The sequence below is a fragment of the Podarcis muralis genome, chromosome Z, assembly GCF_964188315.1.
Source record: "Podarcis muralis chromosome Z, rPodMur119.hap1.1, whole genome shotgun sequence".
Taxonomy (NCBI): Eukaryota; Metazoa; Chordata; class Lepidosauria; order Squamata; family Lacertidae; genus Podarcis; species Podarcis muralis.
Window position 1 is genome coordinate 879,369 of NC_135673.1, and position 23,569 is coordinate 902,937.

The following is a 23,569-nucleotide window of genomic DNA, read 5'->3' on the forward strand; positions in this document are numbered from 1 at the left end:
ACGAGGAAACGAGAGGGGAAACGAGAGGAAGTGAGGGGAAGCGAGAGGGAAAGAGAAGGCAAAGGAAAGGAAGTGAGGGGAAATGGGAGGAAGTGAGAGAAGATGGGAGGAAGTGAGAGGGGAAATGGGAGGAAGTGAGAGGAAATGAGAGGGCAAAGAAGAGGAAATGAGAGGAAACGAGGGGAAACAATAGGAAGTGAGAGGGGAAACGAGAGGAAACGAGAGGAAGTGAGAGAGGAAACGAGAGGAAAATAGAGGGGAAATGAGAGGAAAAGAGAAGGCAAAGGAAAGGAAGTGAGAGGGCAAAGAAGAGGAAATGAGAGGAAATGCGGAAACGAGAGGGAAAACAAAAGGAAACAATAGGAAGTGAGAGGGGAAACAAGAGAAAACGAGAGGGGAAATGAGAGGAAGTGAGAGAAAGTAAGAGGAAATTGGGCAAATAGAAAGAAAAAAAGAAGGAAAGACAGGGAAAATCAAAGGTATTGGACGAGTTTCTGGGCCTGGAGGAGTTTGATCCCCTTTTCCCGGGTCTTTTCCAGGAGAAGTTCCCACAAGCGGTGGAGTTCCTGCATCCGGGTCTGGAAGGGAGGAAATGGCGGCCGTCAATCAATCAATCGATCAATCGGTCAATCGATCAATAGAGCATGCACATCGTCTGGTTGGAAATCAAAGGCGTCCGTCAATCGAGAGGAAGTTGAGAGGGAAGGAGAGGGCAAATAAGAGGGAAAGAGAGGGAAAGAGAGGGAAATGGAAAGGAAGTGAGAGGAAACGAGGAAACGAGAGGGGAAACGAGAGGAAGTGAGGGGAAGCGAGAGGGAAAGAGAAGGCAAAGGAAAGGAAGTGAGGGGAAATGGGAGGAAGTGAGAGAAGATGGGAGGAAGTGAGAGGGGAAATGGGAGGAAGTGAGAGGAAATGAGAGGGCAAAGAAGAGGAAATGAGAGGAAACGAGGGGAAACAATAGGAAGTGAGAGGGGAAACGAGAGGAAACGAGAGGAAGTGAGAGAGGAAACGAGAGGAAAATAGAGGGGAAATGAGAGGAAAAGAGAAGGCAAAGGAAAGGAAGTGAGAGGGCAAAGAAGAGGAAATGAGAGGAAATGCGGAAACGAGAGGGAAAACAAAAGGAAACAATAGGAAGTGAGAGGGGAAACAAGAGAAAACGAGAGGGGAAATGAGAGGAAGTGAGAGAAAGTAAGAGGAAATTGGGCAAATAGAAAGAAAAAAATAAGGAAAGACAGGGAAAATCAAAGGTATTGGACGAGTTTCTGGGCCTGGAGGAGTTTGATCCCCTTTTCCCGGGTCTTTTCCAGGAGAAGTTCCCACAAGCGGTGGAGTTCCTGCATCCGGGTCTGGAAGGGAGGAAATGGCAGCCGTCAATCAATCAATCGATCGATCGATCGGTCAATCGATCAATAGAGCATGCACATTGGCTGGTTGGAAATCAAAGGCGTCCATCAGTCGAGAGGAAACGAGAGGACCAAGGGAAGGAAGTGAGGGGAAATGAGGAGAATGGAGGGCAAGTGAAAGAGCAAATAAGAGGAAGTGAGTGAAAAATGAAAGGAAGTGAGAAAACAAGGGGGGGAGGAAAGGAGAGGGCAAATGAAAGTGAGAGGAAACGAGAGGAAGTGAGAGGGGAAATGAAAGGAAGTGAGAGGAAAGGAGGAAAAATGAAAGGAAGTGAGGGGAAGCGAGAGGAAGTGAGAGGGGAAATGAAAGGAAGTGAGAGGAAAGGAGGAAAAATGAAAGGAAGCGAGGGGAAGCGAGAGGAAGTGAGAGGGGAAATGAAAGGAAGTGAGAGGAAAGGAGGAAAAATGAAAGGAAGCGAGGGGAAGCGAGAGGAAGTGAGAGGGAAAAGGAAAGGAGATTGCAAACGAGAGGGGAAAAGAGGGGAAATGAAAGGAAGTGAGAGGGCAAATAAGAGGAAACAAGGGGAAAGAAGAGGAAGTGAGAGGGCAAATGAGGAAATGAGGAAAAATGAAAGGAAGTGAGAGCAAATAAGAGGAAGTGAGAGGAAAATTAAAGAAGTGAGAAAACCAAGGGGGAAAAAGAGGAAAGGAGAGGAAAAGAGGAAAAATGAAAGGAAGCAAGAAAAGAGGAAAAGAAAGGGCAAAAGAAAGGAAATGAGGGGAAGCGAGAGGAAGTGAGGGGGAAATGAAAGGAAATGAGAAAACAAAGAAGAGGAAAAGGAAGGGCAAATGAAAGGAAGTGAGAAGGCAAAAAAGAGGAAGTGAGAGAGCAAATGAAAGGAAGTGAGAGGAAGTGAGAGGGCAAAGAAGAGGAAAAGAAAGGGGAAATGAAAGGAAGTCTGGGGAAACGAGAGGAAGAGAGGGCAAAGAAAAGGAAAAGAAAGGGGAAATGAAAGGAAGTGAGGGGAAAGGAGAGGAAGTGAGAGGACACATGAAAGGGAAAATAGGAGATAAGAGGAAGTGAGAGGAAAAGAGAGGGCAAAGAAGAGGAGAAGAGGAAAAATGAAAGGAAGGGAAGGGAAGTGAGAGGGCAAATAAGAGGAAATGAGGGGAAATGAGAGGAAGTGAGAGGCCAAATAAAGGGAAAACTTTTCCCGGGATTTTTCCAGGAGAAGTTTCCACAGGCAGTGGAGTTCCTGTATCCAGGTCTGAAAGGGAGGAAATGGCGGCCGTCAATCAATCAATCAAGGAAGCAAAGGAGAGGGCAAAGGAAAGTAAGTGAGAAAACAAAGAGGAAAAGAGGGGAAATGAAAAGAAGTGAGGAAACAGAGAGGAAAAGAGAGGGGAAATGAAAGGAAGTGAGAGGGCAAATAAGAGGAAATGAGAAGGCAAATGAAAGGAAGTGAGGAGAAATAAGAGGAAATGAGAGGGCAAATGAAAGGAAGTGAGAGGGCAAATAAGAGGAAATGAGAGGGCAAAGAAGAGAAAGTGAGAGGGCAAATGAAAGGAAGTGAGAGGGCGAATATGAGAAAATGAGAGGAAACGAGAGGAAGTGAGAGGGCAAATGAAAGGAAGTAAGAGGGCAAATGAAAGGAAGCGAGAGGACAAATAAGAGGAAATGAGAAGGCAAATGAAAGGAAGTAAGAGGGCAAATAAGAGAAAACGAGAGGAAGTGAGAGGAAGTGAGAGGAAATGAGAGGAAGTGAGAGGGCAAATAAGAGGAAGCGAGAGAGCAAATGAAAGGAAGTCAGTGCAAACGAGAGGAAATGGGCAAACCAAACCAAACGAGAGGGCAAACGAAAGGAAACGAGGGAGCAAACGAGAGGGCAAACGACAGGAAATGAGAGTTCAAACGAGAGGAAACGAGAGGGCAAGTAAGAGGAAAAGAGGGGAAATGAGAGGAAGTGACGGCAAATGGAAAAAAGGAGGGGAAACGAGAGAAAAAGAGAGCAAATGAAAGGGGGAAACGAGAGGGCAAATGAAAGGAAGTGTGAGGGCAAATAAGAGGAAACGAGAGGGCAAACAAAAGACAAAAACAGGAAAACGAGAGGAAATGAGAGGGCAAACGAGAGGGAAAGCGAGGGCAAAGAAAAGGAAGTGAGAGGGCAAATGAAAGGAAGTGAGAGGGCAAATGAAAGGATGTGAGAGGGCAAATGAAAGGAAGTGAGAGGGCAAATGAAAGGAAGTGAGAGGGCAAATAAGAGGAAATGAAAAGGCAAATGAAAGGAAGTGAGAGGGCAAATAAGAGGAAATAAGAAGGCAAATGAAAGGAAGTGAGAGGGCAAATAAGAGGAAATGAGAGGACAAATGAAAGGAAGTGAGGAGAAATAAGAGGAAATGAGAGGGCAAGTGAAAGGAAGTGAGGGCAAATAAGAGGAAATGAGAAGGCAAATGAAAGGAAGTGAGAGGGCAAATGAAAGGAAGTGAGAGGGCAAAGAAGAGGAAATGAGAAGGCAAATGAAAGGAAGTGAGAGGGCGAATAGGAGAAAATGAGAGGAAACGAGAGGAAGTGAGAGGAAATGAGAGGAAGTGAGAGGGCAAATAAGGGGAAGCGAGAGGGCAAATGAAAAGCAGTGAGTGCAAACGAGAGGAAATGGGCAAACCAAACAAAACGAGAGGGCAAACGAAAGGAAACGAGGGAGCAAACGAGAGGGCAAACGACAGGAAATGAGAGTTCAAACGAGAGGAAACGAGAGGGCAAGTAAGAGGAAAAGAGGGGAAATGAGAGGAAGTGACGGCAAATGGAAAAAAGGAGGGGAAACGAGAGAAAAAGAGAGCAAATGAAAGGGGGAAACGAGAGGGCAAATGAAAGGAAGTGTGAGGGCAAATAAGAGGAAACGAGAGGGCAAACGAAAGACAAAAACGGGCAAACGAGAGGAAATGAGAGGGCAAACGAGAAGGAAAGCGAGGGCAAAAAAAAGGATGTGAGAGGGCAAATGAAAGGAAGTGAGAGGGCAAATAAGAGGAAATGAAAAGGCAAATGAAAGGAAGTGAGAGGGCAAATAAGAGGAAATGAAAAGGCAAATGAAAGGAAGTGAGAGGGCAAATAAGAGGAAATGAGAAGGCAAATGAAAGGAAGTGAGAGGGCAAATAAGAGGAAGTGAGAAGGCAAATGAAAGGAAGTGAGAGGGCAAATAAGAGGAAATGAGAAGGCAAATGAAAGGAAGTGAGGAGAAATAGGAGAGGACAAATGAAAGGAAGTGAGGAGAAATAAGAGGAAATGAGAGGGCAAATGAAAGGAAGTGAGAGGGCAAATGAAAGGAAGTGAGAGGGCAAAGAAGAGGAAATGAGAAGGCAAATGAAAGGAAGTGAGAGGGCGAATAGGAGAAAATGAGAGGAAACGAGAGGAAGTGAGAGGAAATGAGAGGAAGTGAGAGGGCAAATAAGGGGAAGCGAGAGGGCAAATGAAAAGCAGTGAGTGCAAACGAGAGGAAATGGGCAAACCAAACCAAACGAAAGGGCAAACGAGAGGAAACGAGGGAGCAAACGAGAGGAAGTGAGAGGGCAAACGAGAGGAAGTGAGAGGGCAAACGAGAGGAAGTGAGAGGACAAAACCAGGCCGGCACCCTCAAACGGAGGCAAGGCTCCACCTACTCGCAGGTGCGCCCCCACGTGGACGACGGTGACGATGGGGCGCTGGGCCGTCCGGTAGGGCGTGAAAGACTGGGGCGCCAAAAGACAAGAGGTTAGGAAACGACAACTCCCAGAATCCCCGGGGGCCAAAGTTCGCGGCGCGGGGGAAACTACAACTCCCAGAATCCCCGGGCGCTGGAGATTCGGACTTAGCATTGTTAACATGCGTGTGTGTGTATGTGTATATATATGCCTGTGCGTATGTGTATATCTGTGTGTGTAGTGTGTATATATGTATGTGTGTGTGTATATCTCTCTGTGTGTGTATATGTATATATGTGTGCGTCTGTCTGTATATACATGTGTGTGTATGTGTGTATATATATGTGTGTGTGTGTGCGCGCACTGTATATATATGTGTGTGTGTATATGTGTGTATATATGTGTGTGTGTGTGCGCGCACTGTATATATATGTGTGTGTGTATATGTATATATATATATATATATATATATATATATATATATATATGTGTGTGTGTGTGTGTGTTTGTGTATATGTGTGTGTATGTATATATGTGTGTCTATGTGTGTGTGTGTGTGTGTGTATATATGTGTGTGTGTATATATATGTGTGTGTGTATGTGTGTGCGTGTGTGTGTATATGTGTGTGTGTGTGTAGTGTATATATGTGTGTGTGTGTATATATATGTGTGTGTGTGTGTATATATATATATGTGTGTGTATGTATATGTGTTTGTGTATATATCTGTGTGTGTTTGTGTGTAGTGTATATATGTGTGTGTGTATATATCTGTGTGTATATATCTCTGTGTGTGTTTATATGTGTCTGTGTGTATATACGTGTGTATGTGTGTGTATATATATATGTGTGTGTGTGTATATATGTGTATCTGTATGTATATATATGTGTGTGTTTGTGTGTATATGTATGTGTGTACATGTGTGTGTGAGTGTATGTCTGTGTGTATATATATATGTGTGTGTGTGTACATATGTGTGTATATACACACACACACACACACACACACACACAACAGGTTATGGGGCCCGAGCCTAGCAGGAAGTGAGAAGGCAAATGAAAGGAAGTGAGAGGGCAAATAAGAGGAAATGAGAAGGCAAATGAAAGGAAGTGAGGAGAAATAGGAGAGGACAAATGAAAGGAAGTGAGGAGAAATAAGAGGAAGTGAGAGGGCAAATGAAAGGAAGTAAGAGGGCAAATGAAAGGAAGCGAGAGGAAGTGAGAGGAAGTGAGAGGAAGTGAGAGGAAATGAGAGGAAGTGAGAGGGCAAATAAGAGGAAGCGAGAGGGCAAATGAAAGGAAGTGAGTGCAAACGAGAGGAAATGGGCAAACCAAACCAAACGAGAGGGCAAACGAAAGGAAACGAGGGAGCAAACGAGAGGGCAAACGACAGGAAATGAGAGTTCAAACGAGAGGAAACGAGAGGGCAAGTAAGAGGAAAAGAGGGGAAATGAGAGGAAGTGACGGCAAATGGAAAAAAGGAGGGGAAACGAGAGAAAAAGAGAGCAAATGAAAGGGGGAAACGAGAGGGCAAATGAAAGGAAGTGTGAGGGCAAATAAGAGGAAACGAGAGGGCAAACGAAAGACAAAAACGGGCAAACGAGAGGAAATGAGAGGGCAAACGAGAAGGAAAGCGAGGGCAAAAAAAAGGATGTGAGAGGGCAAATGAAAGGAAGTGAGAGGGCAAATAAGAGGAAATGAAAAGGCAAATGAAAGGAAGTGAGAGGGCAAATAAGAGGAAATGAAAAGGCAAATGAAAGGAAGTGAGAGGGCAAATAAGAGGAAATGAGAAGGCAAATGAAAGGAAGTGAGAGGGCAAATAAGAGGAAGTGAGAAGGCAAATGAAAGGAAGTGAGAGGGCAAATAAGAGGAAATGAGAAGGCAAATGAAAGGAAGTGAGGAGAAATAGGAGAGGACAAATGAAAGGAAGTGAGGAGAAATAAGAGGAAATGAGAGGGCAAATGAAAGGAAGTGAGAGGGCAAATGAAAGGAAGTGAGAGGGCAAAGAGGAAATGAGAAGGCAAATGAAAGGAAGCGAGAGGGCGAATAGGAGAAAATGAGAGGAAACGAGAGGAAGTGAGAGGAAATGAGAGGAAGTGAGAGGGCAAATAAGGGGAAGCGAGAGGGCAAATGAAAAGCAGTGAGTGCAAACGAGAGGAAATGGGCAAACCAAACCAAACGAAAGGGCAAACGAGAGGAAACGAGGGAGCAAACGAGAGGAAGTGAGAGGGCAAACGAGAGGAAGTGAGAGGGCAAACGAAAGGAAACGAGAGGAGGAAACCAGGCCGGCACCCTCCCAGGGAGGCAAGGCTCCACCTACTCGCAGGTGCGCCCCCACTTGGACGACGGTGACGATGGGGCGCTGGGCCGTCCGGTAGGGCGTGAAAGACTGGGGCGCCAAAAGACAAGAGGTTAGGAAACGACAACTCCCAGAATCCCCGGGGGCCAGAGGTTGCGGGGTGGGGGAAACGACAACTCCCAGAATCCCCGGGCACCGGGAGATTCAGACTTAGCGTTGTTAACATGCGTGTGTGTGTATGTGTATATATATGCCTGTGCGTATGTGTATATCTGTGTGTGTAGTGTGTATATATGTATGTGTGTGTGTGTGTGTGTATATCTCTCTGTGTGTGTATATGTATATATGTGTGCGTCTGTATATACATGTGTGTGTATGTGTGTATATATATGTGTGTGTGTGTGCGCGCACTGTATATATATGTGTGTGTGTATATGTGTGTATATATGTGTGTGTGTGTGTGTGCGCGCACTGTATATATATGTGTGTGTGTATATGTATATATATATATATATATGTGTGTGTGTGTTTGTGTATATGTGTGTGTATGTATATATGTGTGTCTATGTGTGTGTGTGTGTGTATATATGTGTGTGTGTATATATATGTGTGTGTGTGTATGTGTGTGCGTGTGTGTGTATATGTGTGTGTGTGTGTAGTGTATATATGTGTGTGTATATATATATGTGTGTGTGTGTATATATATATATATGTGTGTATGTATATGTGTGTGTGTATATATCTGTGTGTATATATCTCTGTGTGTGTTTATATGTGTCTGTGTGTATATACGTGTGTATGTGTGTGTGTATATATATGTGTGTGTGTGTATATATGTGTATCTGTATGTATATATATGTGTGTTTGTGTGTATATGTATGTGTGTACATGTGTGTGTGAGTGTATGTCTGTGTGTGTATATATATGTGTGTGTGTACATATGTGTGTGTGTATATACACACACACACACACACACACACACACACACACACACACACACAACAGGTTATGGGGCCCGAGCCTAGCAGGACACCCCCCAATTCCAGCCCCCAAAATTCGCAGCGTTGGGGAAACTATAACTCCCAGAATCCCCGGGCGCCGGGAAATTCAGACTTAGCATTGTTAACATGTGTGTGTGTTTGTGTGTGTGTGTGTGTGTGTGTGCGTGTGTGTGTATATATATAAGTGTATTTATATATGTATGTATATATTTGCTGTATATACATGTCTGTGTATGTATATGTGTGTATATATATGTGTGTGTGTATATGTGTGTGTGTATGTATACATACATATGCGGGTATAAATGTGTGTGTGTGTGTGTTTATGTGTGTGTAGTGTATATGTGTGTGTGTGTGTGTATATGTGTAGTGTATATATATGTGTGTGTGTGTGTATATGTGTAGTGTATATATATATATGTGTGTGTGTGTGTGTGTGTATATGTGCGTGTATATATATCTTTGTGTGTAGTGTATAGTGTATGTATATATATGTGTGTGTGTGTGTGTGTGTGTGTGTGTGTATATATATGTGTGTATTGTGTGTGTATATATATGTGGTTAAATATATATGTAAGTGAGTGTGTACATATATGTGTGTGTATATCTGTGTGTACATATATGTGTGTGTATATCTGTGTGTACATATATGTGTGCATATCTGTGTGTGTAGACACACATATACACACTCTCCCTCCCTGACCCCGCCTCCTCCCTCCCTGGCCCCGCCTCTCATTCCCTGACTCCGCCTCCTCTTCCTCCCTCTCTCCCCCTCCTCCCTCCCTGACTCCACCTCCTCCCTCCCTGACCCCGCCTCCTCCCTCCATGACCCCGCCTCTCATTCCCTGACTCCGCCTCCTCTTCCTCCCTCTCTCCACCTCCTCCCTCCCTGACTCCGCCTCCTCGTTCCACCCAATCCAACCTTTGGGGCAAAACCGCTCTAAATTTGGGGGGAAACGGGTTCAAATCCTCACCCGGATGGTTTCGCTGGCGAAATGCCCCTCGTTCATCATCTGGTTCCCAGTCTCGTCCAGTTTGACAATGGCGCCCGCGTTGGCCTGGACCTCGGCCTCAAAGGCTTGGTGCTTCTGGAGCTTGCCCTGGAAAAGGGGCGGAGATTGGGGCGGGTCAGACTAGATGACCCCGGGGTCCCGTGAGACTCAAGGGATAGGATTCGCGGTCGAGATTCCATGATTTTGGGCCAAAATCCCATCATTTTGGTCAAAATTCTATGGTTTTTAGTCAAAATTCTATGATTTTCGGCCAAAATCCCATAATTTTGGTCAAAATTCTATGGTTTTTAGTCAGAATTCTATGGTTTTTGGTCAAAATTCTATGGTTTTTGGTCAAAATTCTATGGTTTTTAGTCAAAATTCTATGATGTTTGGTCAAAATTATATGGTTTTTGGTCAAAATTCTATGGTTTTTAGTCAAAATTCTATGGTTTTTGGTCAAAATTCTATGGTTTTTAGTCAAAATTCTATGGTTTTTGGTCAAAATTCTATGGTTTTTAGTCAAAATTCTATGGTTTTTGGTAAAATTCTATGGTTTTTAGTCAAAATTCTATGGTTTTTGGTCAAAATTCTATGATTTTTGGTCAAAATTCTATGGTTTTTGGTCAAAATTCTATGGTTTTTAGTCAAAATTCTATGATTTTTGGTCAAAATTTTATGATGTTTGGTCAAAATTATATGGTTTTTAGTCAAAATTCTATGGTTTTTGGTCAAAATTCTATGGTTTTTGGTCAAAATTCTATGATTTTTAGACAAAATTCTATGATGTTTGGTCAAAATTCTATGGTTTTTAGTCAAAATTCTATTATTTTTAGTCAAAATTCTATAATTTTTAGACAAAATTCTATGGTTTTTAGTCAAAATTCTATGATTTTTGGTCAAAATTCTATGGTTTTTATTCAAAATTCTATGGTTTTTGGTCAAAATTCTATGATTTTTGGTCAAAATTCTATGGTTTTTGGTCAAAATTCTATGATTTTTGGTCAAAATTCTATGGTTTTTGGTCAAAATTCTATGGTTTTTGGTCAAAATTCTATGGTTTTTGGTCAAAATTCTATGGTTTTTGGTCAAAATTCTATGGTTTTTAGTCAAAATTCTATGATTTTTGGTCAAAATTCTATGGTTTTTGGTCGAGATTCTATAATTTTCAGTTGAGATTCCATAATTCTGTTGAGATTTTCTAAATCTCAGTTGAGATTTTCTAAATCTCAGTTGAGATTCTATAAATCTCAGTTGAGTCCCGTGAGAATCAAGGGATATGATTCGCGGTCAAGATTCTATAATTTTGGGGCAAAATCCCATAATTTTGCTCAAAATTCTATGATTTTTAGTCAAAATTCTATGATTTTTAGTCAAAATTCTATGATTTTTAGTCAAAATTATATGATTTTGGTCAAAATTCTATGGTTTTTGGTAAAATTCTATGGTTTTTAGTCAGAATTCTATGATTTTTGTTCAAAATTCTATGATTTTTGGTCAAAATTCTATGATTTTGGTCAAAATTCTATGATTTTTAGTCAAAATTCTATGATTCTTAGTCAAAATTCTATGATTCTTAGTCAAAATTCTATGATTTTTAGTCAAAATTCTATTATTTTTAGCCAAAATTCTATGGTTTGGGGTCGAGATTCTATAATTTTCAGTTGAGATTCCATAATTCTGTTGAGATTTTCTAAATCTCAGTTTAGATTTTCTAAATCTCAGTTGAGATTCTATAAATCTCAGTTGAGTCCCGTGAGACTCAAGGGATATGATTCGCGGTCAAGATTCTATAATTTTGGGGCAAAATCCCATAATTTTGGTCAAAATTCTATGGTTTTTAGTCAAAATTCTATGATTTTTAGTCAAAATTCTATGATTTTGGTCAAAATTCTATGGTTTTTGGTAAAATTCTATGGTTTTTAGTCAGAATTCTATGATTTTTGTTCAAAATTCTATGATTTTTGGTCAAAATTCTATGATTTTGGTCAAAATTCTATGATTTTTAGTCAAAATTCTATGGTTTTTGGTCAAAATTCTATGATTTTTGGTCAAAATTCTATGGTTTTGGGTCGAGATTCTATAATTTTCAGTTGAGATTCCAGAATTCTGTCGAGATCTTCTAAATCTCAGTTTAGATTTTCTAAATCTCAGTTGAGATTCTATAAATCTCAGTTGAGATTCTATAAATCTCAGTTGAGTCCCGTGAGACTCAAGGGATATGATTCGCGGTCAAGATTCTATAATTTTGGGGCAAAATCCCATAATTTTGGTCAAAATTCTATGATTTTTAGTCAAAATTCTATGATTTTTAGTCAAAATTCTATGATTTTGGTCAAAATTCTATGAATTTTAGTCAAAATTCTATGAATTTTAGTCAAAATTCTATGGTTTTCAGTCGAGATTCTATAATTTTCAGTTGAGATTCCATAATTCTGTTGAGATTTTCTAAATCTCAGTTTAGATTTTCTAAATCTCAGTGGAGATTCTATAAATCTCAGTGCAGATTCTATAAATCTCAGTTGAGTCCCGTGAGACTCAAGGGATATGATTCGCGGTCAAGATTCTATAATTTTGGGGCAAAATCCCATAATTTTGGTCAAAATTCTATGATTTTTAGTCAAAATTCTATGATTTTGGTCAAAATTCTATGAATTTTAGTCAAAATTCTATGAATTTTAGCCAAAATTCTATGGTTTTCAGTCGAGATTCTATAATTTTCAGTTGAGATTCCATAATTCTGTTGAGATTTTCTAAATCTCAGTTTAGATTTTCTAAATCTCAGTGGAGATTCTATAAATCTCAGTTGAGTCCCGTGAGACTCAAGGGATATGATTCGCAGTCGAGATTCTATAATTTCTGGGCAAAATCCCATAATTTTGGTCAAAATTCTATGATTTTGGTCAAAATTCTATGATTCTTAGTCAAAATTCTATGATTTTTGGTCAAAATTCTATTATTTTTAGCCAAAATTCTATGGTTTGGGGTCGAGATTCTATAATTTTCAGTTGAGATTCCATAATTCTGTTGAGATTTTATAAATCTCAGTTTAGATTTTCTAAATCTCAGTGGAGATTCTATAAATCTCAGTTGAGTCCCGTGAGACTCAAGGGATATGATTCGCGGTCGAGATTCTATAATTTCTGGGCAAAATCCCATAATTTTGGTCAAAATTCTATGATTTTTAGTCAAAATTCTATGATTTTTAGTCAAAATTCTATGATTTTGGTCAAAATTCTATGATTTTGGTCAAAATTCTATGGTTTTTAGTCAAAATTCTATGGTTTTTGGTAAAATTCTATGGTTTTTGGTCAAAATTCTATGATTTTTGGTCAAAATTCTATGATTTTTGGTTAAAATTCTATGGTTTTTAGTCAAAATTCTATGGTTTTTGGTCAAAATTCTATGGTTTTTGGTCAAAATTCTATAATTTTTAGTCAAAATTCTATGATTTTTGGTCAAAATTCTATGGTTTTTGGTCAAAATTCTATGATTTTTAGACAAAATTCTATGATTTTGGTCAAAATTCTATGATTTTTAGTCAAAATTCTATGATGTTTGGTCAAAATTCTATGGTTTTTGGTCAAAATTCTATGATTTTTGGTCAAAATTCTATGATTTTTGGTCAAAATTCTATGGTTTTTAGTCAAAATTCTATGATTTTTAGTCAAAATTCTATGATTTTTGGTCAAAATTCTATGGTTTTTAGTCAAAATTCTATGATTTTTGGTCAAAATTCTATGGTTTTTGGTCAAAATTCTATGGTTTTTGGTCAAAATTCTATGGTTTTTAGTCAAAATTCTATGATTTTTAGACAAAATTCTATGATTTTTAGTCAAAATTCTATGGTTTTTGGTCAAAATTCTATGATTTTTGGTCAGAATTCTATGATTTTGGTCAAAATTCTATGATTTTTGGTCAAAATTTTTGGTCAAGATTCTATGATTTTTAGTCAAAAATCTATGGTTTTTAGTCAAAATTCTATGATTTTTGGTTAAAATTCTATGGTTTTTAGTCAAAATTCTATGACTTTTGGTCAAAATTCTATGGTTTTTGGTCAAAATTCTATGATTTTTGGTCAAAATTCTATGATGTTTGGTCAAAATTCTATGGTTTTTAGTCAAAATTCTATGGTTTTTGGTCAAAATTCTATGATTTTGGTCAAAATTCTATGGTTTTTAGTCAAAATTCTATGGTTTTTGGTCAAAATTCTATGATTTTTGGTCAAAATTCTATGATTTTTGGTCAAAATTCTATGGTTTTTGGTCAAAATTCTATGATTTTTGGTCAAAATTCTATGGTTTTTGGTCAAAATTCTATGGTGTTTGGTCAAAATTCTATGATTTTTGGTCAAAAATCTATGGTTTTTAGTCAAAATTCTATGGTTTTTGGTCAAAATTCTATGGTTTTTGGTCAAAATTCTATGATGTTTGGTCAAAATTCTATGGTTTTTGGTCGAGATTCTATAATTTTCAGTTGAGATTCCAGAATTCTGTCGAGATCTTCTAAATCTCAGTTTAGATTTTCTAAATCTCAGTGGAGATTCTATCAATCTCAGTTGAGTTTCCAGAATTCTCGGTTAAGATTCTATAGTTTTCAGTTGAGATTCTATGATTTTCTGTCAAAATTCCAGAATTCTCAGTCGAGATTCTGTAATTCTCGGTCGAGATTCCATAATTCTCTGTCAAGATCCCATAATTCTCAGTCCAGATTCTATAATTCTCGCTCAAGATTCTATTATTCTGGGTCAAAATTCTATGATTTTTGGTCGAAATTCCATAATTCTCCGTCAAGATTCCATAATTCTCGGTCGACATTCAATAAATCTCAGTTGAGATTCTATAAATCTCCGTCAAGATTCTATAATTCTCGGTACAGATTCTATAATTCACAGTCGAGATTCCATCATTCTCAATCAAGATTCCATAATCAAGATCCCACAAGCAAGACCCCATAATAGATCCCAGTCGAGATTCTCGAATTCTCGCTCCTGATTCCGGCTCTCTGGTGGGTCAGACTAGATGACCCATAGATCCCTTCCAGCTCAAAGACTATATAATTCAACGTCCAGATCCCATAATTTGAGAATCAAGATCCCATAAGAGATCCCAGTCAAGATCCCATAATCAAGATCCCCTAATAGATCCCAGTCAAGATCCCACAAGCAAGATCCCCTAATAGACCCCAGTCGAGATTCTCGAATTCTCGCTCCAGATTCCGGCACTCTGGTGGGTCAGACTAGATGACCCCTGGATCCCTTCCAGCTCAAAGACTCTATAATTCTCTTTCCAGATCCCATAAGCTGAGAATCAAGATCCCATAAGAGATCCCAGTCAAGATCCCATACTCAAGATCCCATACTAGATCCCGTCAAGATCCCATAAGCAAGATCCCCTAATAGACCCCAGTCGAGATTCTCGAATTCTCGCTCCAGATTCCGACACTCTGGTGGGTCAGACTAGATGACCCCTGGATCCCTTCCAGCTCAAAGACTCTATAATTCTCTTTCCAGATCCCATAAGCTGAGAATCAAGATCCCATAATAGATCCCAGTCAAGATCCCAGAATCAAGATCCCAGTCAAGATCCCATAAGCAAGATCCCCTAGTAGATCCCAGTCGAGATTCTGGAATTCTCGCTCCAGATTCCGACACTCTGGCGGGTCAGACTAGATGACCCCTAGATCCCTTCCAGCTCAAAGACTCTATAATTCAACGTCCAGATCCCATAATCTGAGAATCAAGATCCCCATAATAGATCCCAGTCGAGATCCTCCAATTCTCGCTCCAGATTCCGGCCCTCGGGCGGGCCAGGCTAGATTCCCCATGGACCCCTTCCAGCCCCACCGCCCCGGATCCCTCGCTGACCTGCAGGTTGGTGGGATCCTTGTAGCTCTCGTCCGAGGCCACCTGGAGCTTCTCCTGGATCCACTTCTCCAACTCGTCGGCGTCCCGCTGGAAGAACTGGAAGCGGTAGGAGTCCTCCAGCTTCTGGCGCCGGAGGGTGGACAACTCCTTGAAGCGGTGGTAGCGGTCCAGGACCTGCTGGCGCCGCTCCTGGATGTCCTCCGCCGTCTCCAGAACCTTCACCCCAGAGAGGTCCATGGTCTGGAAGGGAAAGAGGGTCTGGGGTCAAAAGACGGAGGTCCTCCCATGGATCTCCAAGAGGTTCTCCCTCAAAAGATGGAGGTCCTACCATGGATCTCCAAGAGGTCCTCCCTCAAAAGATGGAGGTCCTACCATGGATCTCCAAGAGGTTCTCCCTCAAAAGATGGAGGTCCTACCATCAAAAGATGGAGGTCGTACCATGGATCTCCAAGAGGTTCTCCCTCAAAAGATGGAGGTCCTACCATCAAAAGATGGAGGTCCTACCATGGCTTTCCAAGAGGTTCTCCCTCAAAAGATGGAGGTCCTACCATGGATTTCCAAGAGGTTCTCCATCAAAGGATGGAGGTCCTACCATCAAAAGATGAAGGTCCTACCATGGATTTCCAAGAGGTTCTCCCTCAAAGGATGGAGGTCCTACCATCAAAAGATGGAGGTCCTACCATGGATTTCCAAGAGGTTCTCCCTCAAAAGATGGAGGTCCTACCATGGATCTCCAAGAGGTTCTCCCTCAAAAGATAGAGGTCCTACCATGGATCTCCAAGAGGTTCTCCCTCAAAAGATGGAGGTCCTACCATCAAAAGATGGAGGTCCTACCATGGATTTCCAAGAGGTTCTCCCTCAAGATGGAGGTCCTACCATCAAAAGATGGAGGTCCTACCATGGATTTGCCCTCTTTTCCTCTCTTTTCCTCTCATTTGCCCTCACTTCCTCCCATTTCCCCTCACTTCCTTTCATTTGCCCTCTCACTTCCTCTCGTTTCCCCTCACTTCCTTTCATTTGCCCTGTCCCTTCCTTTCATTTGCTCTCATTTCCTCTCATTTGCTTTCATTTGCCCTCTCACTTCCTTTCATTGGCCCTCACTTCCTTTCATTTGCCCTCTCACTTCCTCTCGTTTGCCCTCACTTCCTTTCATTTCTCCTCTCATTTCCTCCCATTTCCCCTCACTTCCTTTTATTTGCCCTCTTTTCCTCTCATTTCCTCTCACTTCCTCCCATTTCCCCTCACTTCCTTTCATTTGCCCTGCCACTTCCTTTCATTTGCCATCACTTCCTTTCATTTGCCCTCTTTTCCTCTCACTTCCTTTCATTTGCCCTCTCACTTCCTCTCGTTTGCCCTCACTTCCTTTCATTTCTCCTCTCATTTCCTCCCATTTCCCCTCTCACTTCCTCCCATTTCCCCTCACTTCCTTTCATTTGCCCTCTTTTCCTCTCATTTCCCCTCACTTCCTTTCATTTGCCCTGTCACTTCCTTTCATTTGCCCTCTTTTCCTCTCATTTCCTCTCACTTCCTTTCATTTGCCCTCACTTCCTTTCATTTGCCCTCTCACTTCCTCTCGTTTCCCCTCACTTCCTTTCATTTGCCCTCTTGTTTCCTCTTCTTTGCTCTCTCACTTCCTTTCATTTGCCTTTTCCTCTCTCTTCCTTTCATTTGCCCTCTCACTTCTTTTCATTTGCTCTCTCACTTCCTTTCATTTGCCCTCTTTTCCTCTCACTTCCTCTCGTTTCCTCTTATTTGCCCTCTTACTTCCTCTCATTTGCCCTCTCGTTTCCTTTCATTTCCTATTATTTGCCCCCTCACTTCCTTTCATTTGCCCTCTTTCCCTCTCATTTCCTCTCACTTCCTTTCATTTGCTCTGTCACTTCCTTTCATTTGCCCTCTCACTTCCTTTCATTTGCCCTCTTTTCCTCTCACTTCCTCTCGTTTCCTTTCATTTGCCCTTTCCTTTGCTCTCTCACTTCCTTTCATTTCCACTCTCTTCCTCTTCCTCTCACTTCCTCTTGTTTCTTCTCTTTTCCTCTTATTTGCCCTCTCACTTCCTCCCGTTCCCCCTCACTTCATCTCCAGAACCTTCACCCCGGAGAGGTCCATGGTCTGGAAGGGAAAGAGGGTCTGGGGTCAAAAGATGGAGGTCCCACCATGGATCTCCAAGAGGTTCTCCCTCAAAAGATGGAGGTCCTACCATCAAAAGATGGAGGTCCTACCATCAAAAGATGGAGGTCCTACCATCAAAAGATGGAGGTCCTACCATCAAAAGATGGAGGTCCTACCATCAAAAGATGGAGGTCCTACCATGGATTTCCAAGAGGTCCTCCCTCAAAAGATGGAGGTCCTACCATCAAAAGATTGAGATCCTACCATCAAAAGATGGAGATCCTACCATGGATTTCCAAGAGGTTCTCCCTCAAAAGATGGAGGTCCTACCACCGATTTCCAATAGGTCCTCCCTCAAAAGATACGAGGTCCTACCATGGATCTCCAAGAGGTTCTCCCTCAAAAGATGGAGGTCCTACCATCAAAGGATGGAGGTCCTACCATCAAAAGATGCAGGTCCTACCATGGATTTCCAAGAGGTTCTCCCTCAAAAGATGGAGGTTCTACCATCAAAAGATGGAGGTCCTACCATGGATTTCCAAGAGGTTCTCCCTCAAAAGATGGAGGTCCTACCATCAAAAGATGGCGGTCCTACCATCAAAAGATGGAGGTCCTACCATGGATCTCCAAGAGGTTCTCCCTCAAAAGATGGAGGTCCTACCATCAAAAGATGGCGGTCCTACCATCAAAAGATGGAGGTCCTACCATGGATTTCCAAGAGGTTCTCCATCAAAAGATGGAGGTCCTACCATGGATTTCCAAGAGGTCCTCCCTCAAAAGATGGAGGTCCTACCATGGATCTCCAAGAGGTTCTCCCTCAAAAGATGGAGGTCCTACCATCAAAAGATGGAGGTCCTACCATGGATTTCCAAGAGGTTCTCCATCAAAAGATGGAGGTCCTACCATGGATTTCCAAGAGGTCCTCCCTCAAAAGATGGAGGTCCTACCATCAAAAGATGGAGGTCCTCCCATGGATCTCCAAGAGGTTCTCCCTCAAAAGATGGAGGTCCTACCATGGATTTCCAAGAGGTCCTCCCTCAAAAGATGGAGGTCCTACCATCAAAAGATGGAGATCCTACCATCAAAAGATGGAGGTCCTACCATGGCTTTCCAAGAGGTCCTCCCTCAAAAGTTGGAGGTCCTACCATCGATTTCCAAGAGGTCCTCCCTCAAAAGATAGAGGTCCTACCATGGATCTCCAAGAGGTCCTCCCTCAAAAGATGGAGGTCCTACCATGGATTTCCAAGAGGTTCTCCCTCAAAAGATGGAGGTCCTACCATCAAAAGATGGAGGTCCTACCATGGATTTCCAAGAGGTTCTCCCTCAAAAGATGGAGGTCCTACCATCAAAAGATGGAGGTCCTACCATGGATTTCCAAGAGGTTCTCCCTCAAAAGATGGAGGTCCTACCATCAAAAGATGGAGGTCCTACCATCAAAAGATGGAGGTCCTACCATCAAAAGATGGAGGTCCTACCATCGATTTGCCCTCTTTTCCTCTCATTTCCTCTCACTTCCTCCCTTTTCCCCTCACTTCCTTTCATTTGCCTTCTTTTCCTCTCATTTCCTCTCACGTCCTTTCATTTGTCCTCTCTTTTCCTCTTACTTCCTCCCTTTTCCCCTCACTTCCTTTCATTTGCCCTCACTTCCTTTAATTTGCCCTCTCTTTTCCTCTTATTTGCCCTCACTTCCTTTCGTTTGCCTTCTCTTTTCCTCTTTCCCCCCTCACTTCCTCGTTTCCCCTCACTTCCTCTCATTTGCCCACTCTTTTCCTCTCATTTCCTTTCATTTCCCCTCTTTTCCTCTCATTTCCTCTCACTTCCTTTCATTTGCCCTGTCATTTCCTTTCATTTTCCCTCTCACTTCCTTTCATTGGCCCTCTTTTTCTCTCCTTTCCTCTCACTTCCTCCCATTTCCCCTCACTTCATTTCATTTGCCCTCTTGTTTCCTCCCATTCCCCCTCACTTCCTCTCCAGAACCTTCACCCCGGAGACGTCCATGGCCTGGAAGGCAAGGAGGGTCTGGGGTCAAAAGATGGAGGTCCTACCATGGATTTCCAAGAGGTTCTCCCTCAAAAGATGGAGGTCCTACCATCAAAAGATGGAGGTCCTACCATGGATTTCCAAGAGGTCCTCCCTCAAAAGATGGAGGTCCTACCATCAAAAGATGGAGGTCCTACCATGGATCTCCAAGAGGTTCTCCCTCAAAAGATGGAGGTCCTACCATGGATTTCCAAGAGGTTCTCCCTCAAAAGATGGAGGTTCTACCATCAAAAGATGGAGGTCCTACCATGGATTTCCAAGAGGTCCTCCCTCAAAAGATGGAGGTCCTACCATGGATCTCCAAGAGGTTCTCCCTCAAAAGTTGGAGGTCCTACCATCGATTTCCAAGAGGTTCTCCCTCAAAAGATAGAGGTCCTACCATGGATCTCCAAGAGGTTCTCCCTCAAAAGATGGAGGTTCTACCATCAAAAGATGGAGGTCCTACCATGGATTTCCAAGAGGTTCTCCCTCTAAAGATGGAGGTCCTACCATCAAAAGATGGAGGTTCTACCATCAAAAGATGGAGGTCCTACCATGGATTTCCAAGAGGTTCTCCCTCAAAAGATGGAGGTCCTACCATCAAAAGATGGAGGTCCTACCATGGATTTCCAAGAGGTCCTCCCTCAAAAGATGGAGGTCCTGCCATGGATTTCCAAGAGGTTCTCCCTCAAAAGATGGAGGTCCTACCATGGATTTCCAAGAGGTCCTCCCTCAAAAGATGGAGGTCCTACCATGGATCTCCAAGAGGTCCTCCCTCAAAAGATGGAGGTCCTACCATGGATCTCCAAGAGGTTCTCCCTCAAAAGATGGAGGTCCTACCATCAAAAGATGGAGGTCCTACCATGGATTTCCAAGAGGTTCTCCCTCAAAAGATGGAGATCCTCCCTCAAAAGATGGAGGTCCTACCATCAAAAGATGGAGGTCCTACCATGGATTTCCAAGAGGTCCTCCCTCAAAAGATGGAGGTCCTACCATGGATTTCCAAGAGGTCCTCCCTCAAAAGATGGAGGTCCTACCATGGATTTCCAAGAGGTCCTCCCTCAAAAGATGGAGGTCCTGCCATGGATCTCCAAGAGGTCCTCCCTCAAAAGATGGAGGTCCTACCATCAAAAGATGGAGGTCCTACCATCAAAAGATGGAGGTCCTACCATGGATTTCCAAGAGGTTCTCCATCAAAAGATGGAGGTCCTACCATGGATTTCCAAGAGGTCCTCCCTCAAAAGATGGAGGTCCTACCATCAAAGGATGGAGGTCCTACCATCAAAAGATGGAGGTCCTACCATGGATTTCCAAGAGGTTCTCCATCAAAAGATGGAGGTCCTACCATGGATTTCCAAGAGGTCCTCCCTCAAAAGATGGAGGTCCTACCATCAAAGGATGGAGGTCCTACCATCAAAAGATGGAGGTCCTACCATGGATTTCCAAGAGGTCCTCCCTCAAAAGATGGAGGTCCTACCATGGATTTGCCCTCTTTTCCTCTCATTTCCTCTCACTTCCTCCCTTTCCCCCCTCACTTCCTTTCATTTGCCCTCTTTTCCTCTCTTTTCCTCTCACTTCCTCTCATTTCCTTTCCGTTGCCCTCTTGTTTCTTCCCGTTCCCCCTCACTTCCTCTCCAGAACCTTCACCCCGGAGAGGTCCATGGTCTGGAAGGGAAAGAGGGTCTGGGGTCAAAAGATGGAGGTCCATCTGTTCTCCGTTTTCCTCTCATTTCCTCTCAATTTCCTCTTATTTGCCCTCTCACTTCCTTTCATTGGCCCTCTCTTTTCCTCTCACTTCCTTTCATTTGCTCTCTTTTCCTCTTATTTGCTCTCTTACTTCCTCTCATTTCCTCTCACTTCCTTTCATTTGCCCACTCTTTTCCTTTCACTTCCTTTCATTTGTCCTCTCACTTCCTTTCATTTGCCCTGTCACTTCTTTTCATTTGCTCTCTCACTTCCTTTCATTTGCCCTCTCTTTTCCTCTTATTTGCCCTCTTACTTCCTCTCATTTGCCCTCTCGTTTCCTTTCATTTCCTTTTATTTGCCCTCTCTTCCTCTCACTTCCTCTTATTTGCCCTCTCATTTCCTTTCATTTGCCTTCTCTTTTCCTCATTTTCCCTCACTTCCTTTCATTTGCCCTCTCACTTCCTTTCATTTGCCCTGTCACTTCTTTTCATCTGCTCTCACTTCCTTTCATTTGCCCTCTCTTTTCCTCTTATTTGCCCTCGTTTCCTTTCATTTCCTATTATTTGCCCTCTCACTTCCTTTCAGTTGCCCTCTTTTCCTCTCACTTCCTTTCAGTTGCCCTCTTTTCCTCTCACTTCCTCTTATTTGCCCTCTCACTTCCTTTCATTTGCCCTTTTTTCCTCTTCTTTGCTCTCTCACTTCCTTTCATTTGCCCTCTTTTCCTCTGATTTGCCCTCTCACTTCCTTTCATTTTTCCTCATTTCCTCTCACTTCCTTTCATTTGCCCTATTTTCCTCTCACTTCCTCTCTTTTCCTTTCCGTTGCCCTCTCGCTTCCTCCAGTTCCCCCTCACTTCCTCTCCAGAACCTTCACCCCGGAGAGATCCATGGTCTGGAAGGCAAAGAGGGTCTGGGGTCAAAAGATGGAGGTCCTACCATGGATTTGCCCTCTTTTCCTCTCTTTTCCTCTCATTTGCCCTCACTTCCTCCCATTTCCCCTCACTTCCTTTCATTTGCCCTCTCACTTCCTCTCGTTTCCTCTCACTTCCTTTCATTTGCCCTGTCCCTTCCTTTCATTTGCCGTCACTTCCTTTCATTTGCTCTCATTTCCTCTCAGTTGCTTTCATTTGCCCTCTCACTTCCTTTCATTGGCCCTCACTTCCTTTCATTTGCCCTCTCACTTCCTCTCGTTTGCCCTCACTTCCTTTCATTTCTCCTCTCATTTCCTCTCACTTCCTCCCATTTCCCCTCACTTCCTTTCATTTGCCCTCTTTTCCTCTCATTTCCTCTCACTTCCTCCCATTTCCCCTCACTTCCTTTCATTTGCCCTGCCACTTCCTTTCATTTGCCATCACTTCCTTTCATTTGCCCTCTTTTCCTCTCACTTCCTTTCATTTGCCCTCTCACTTCCTCTCGTTTGCCCTCACTTCCTTTCATTTCTCCTCTCATTTCCTCTCACTTCCTTTCATTTGCCCTGTCACTTCCTTTCATTTGCCGTCACTTCCTTTCATTTGCCCTCTTTTCCTCTCATTTCCTCTCACTTCCTCCTATTTCCCCTCACTTCCTTTCATTTGCCCTGTCACTTCCTTTCATTTGCCGTCACTTCCTTTCATTTGCCCTCTTTTCCTCTCATTTCCTCTCACTTCCTTTCATTTGCCCTCACTTCCTTTCATTTGCCCTCTCACTTCCTCTCATTTCCCCTCACTTCCTTTCATTTGCCCTCTTGTTTCCTCTTCTTTGCTATCTCACTTCCTTTCATTTGCCTTTTCCTCTCTCTTCCTTTCATTTGCCCTCTTTTCCTCTGATTTGCTCTCTTACATCCTTTCATTTGCCCTCTCATTTCCTCTTATTGGCCCTCTCACTTCCTTTCTTTTCCTCTCTTCCTCTCACTTCCTCTCATTTCCTCTCACTTCCTTTCATTTGCCCTCTTTTCCTCTCACTTCCTCTCATTTCCTTTCCTTTGCCCTCTCGCTTCCTCCTGTTTCCCCTCACTTCCTCTCCAGAACCTTCACCCCGGAGAGGTCCATGGTCTGGAAGGCAAGGAGGGTCTGGGGTCAAAAGATGGAGGTCCATCTGTTCTTTGTTTTCCCCTCATTTCCTCTTATTTGCCCTCTCACTTCCTTACATTTGCCTTTTCCTCTCACTTCCTTTCATTTGCCCTGTCACTTCTTTTCATTTGCTCTCTCACTTCCTTTCATTTGCCCTCTTTTCCTCTCACTTCCTCTTATTTGCCCTCTTACTTCCTCTCATTTGCCCTCTCGTTTCCTTTCATTTCCTATTATTTGCCCTCTCACTTCCTTTCATTTGCCCTCTTTCCCTCTCATTTCCTCTCACTTCCTTTCATTTGCCCTGTCACTTCCTTTCATTTGCCATCATTTCCTTTCATTTGCCCTCTCTTTTCCTCTCACTTCCTTTCATTGGCCCTCACTTCCTTTCATTTGCCCTCTTTTTCTCTCCTTTGCTCTCTCACTTCCTTTCATTTGCCCTCTCACTTCCTTTCATTTGCCCTCTTTTCCTCTCACTTCCTCTCGTTTCCTTTTATTTGCCCTCTCCTTTGCTCTCTCACCTCCTTTCATTT

General features: G+C 42.6%; 1 protein-coding gene across 1 annotated transcript in view; it reads right to left on the reverse strand.

The window, feature by feature from the left end:
• Positions 1-23,569, reverse strand: part of LOC114589498 (spectrin alpha chain, non-erythrocytic 1) — a 267,143-nt gene that overhangs the window by 234,512 nt on the left and 9,062 nt on the right. Inside the window, exons 2-3 of the mRNA XM_077922609.1 lie at positions 15,176-15,415; positions 9,292-9,417 (exon numbers count right to left, since the gene is read on the reverse strand). Coding sequence (XP_077778735.1) covers positions 9,292-9,417; positions 15,176-15,412 — 363 coding nt within the window. The 5' untranslated portion in view covers positions 15,413-15,415. The remainder of the gene's footprint in view (positions 1-9,291; positions 9,418-15,175; positions 15,416-23,569) is intronic.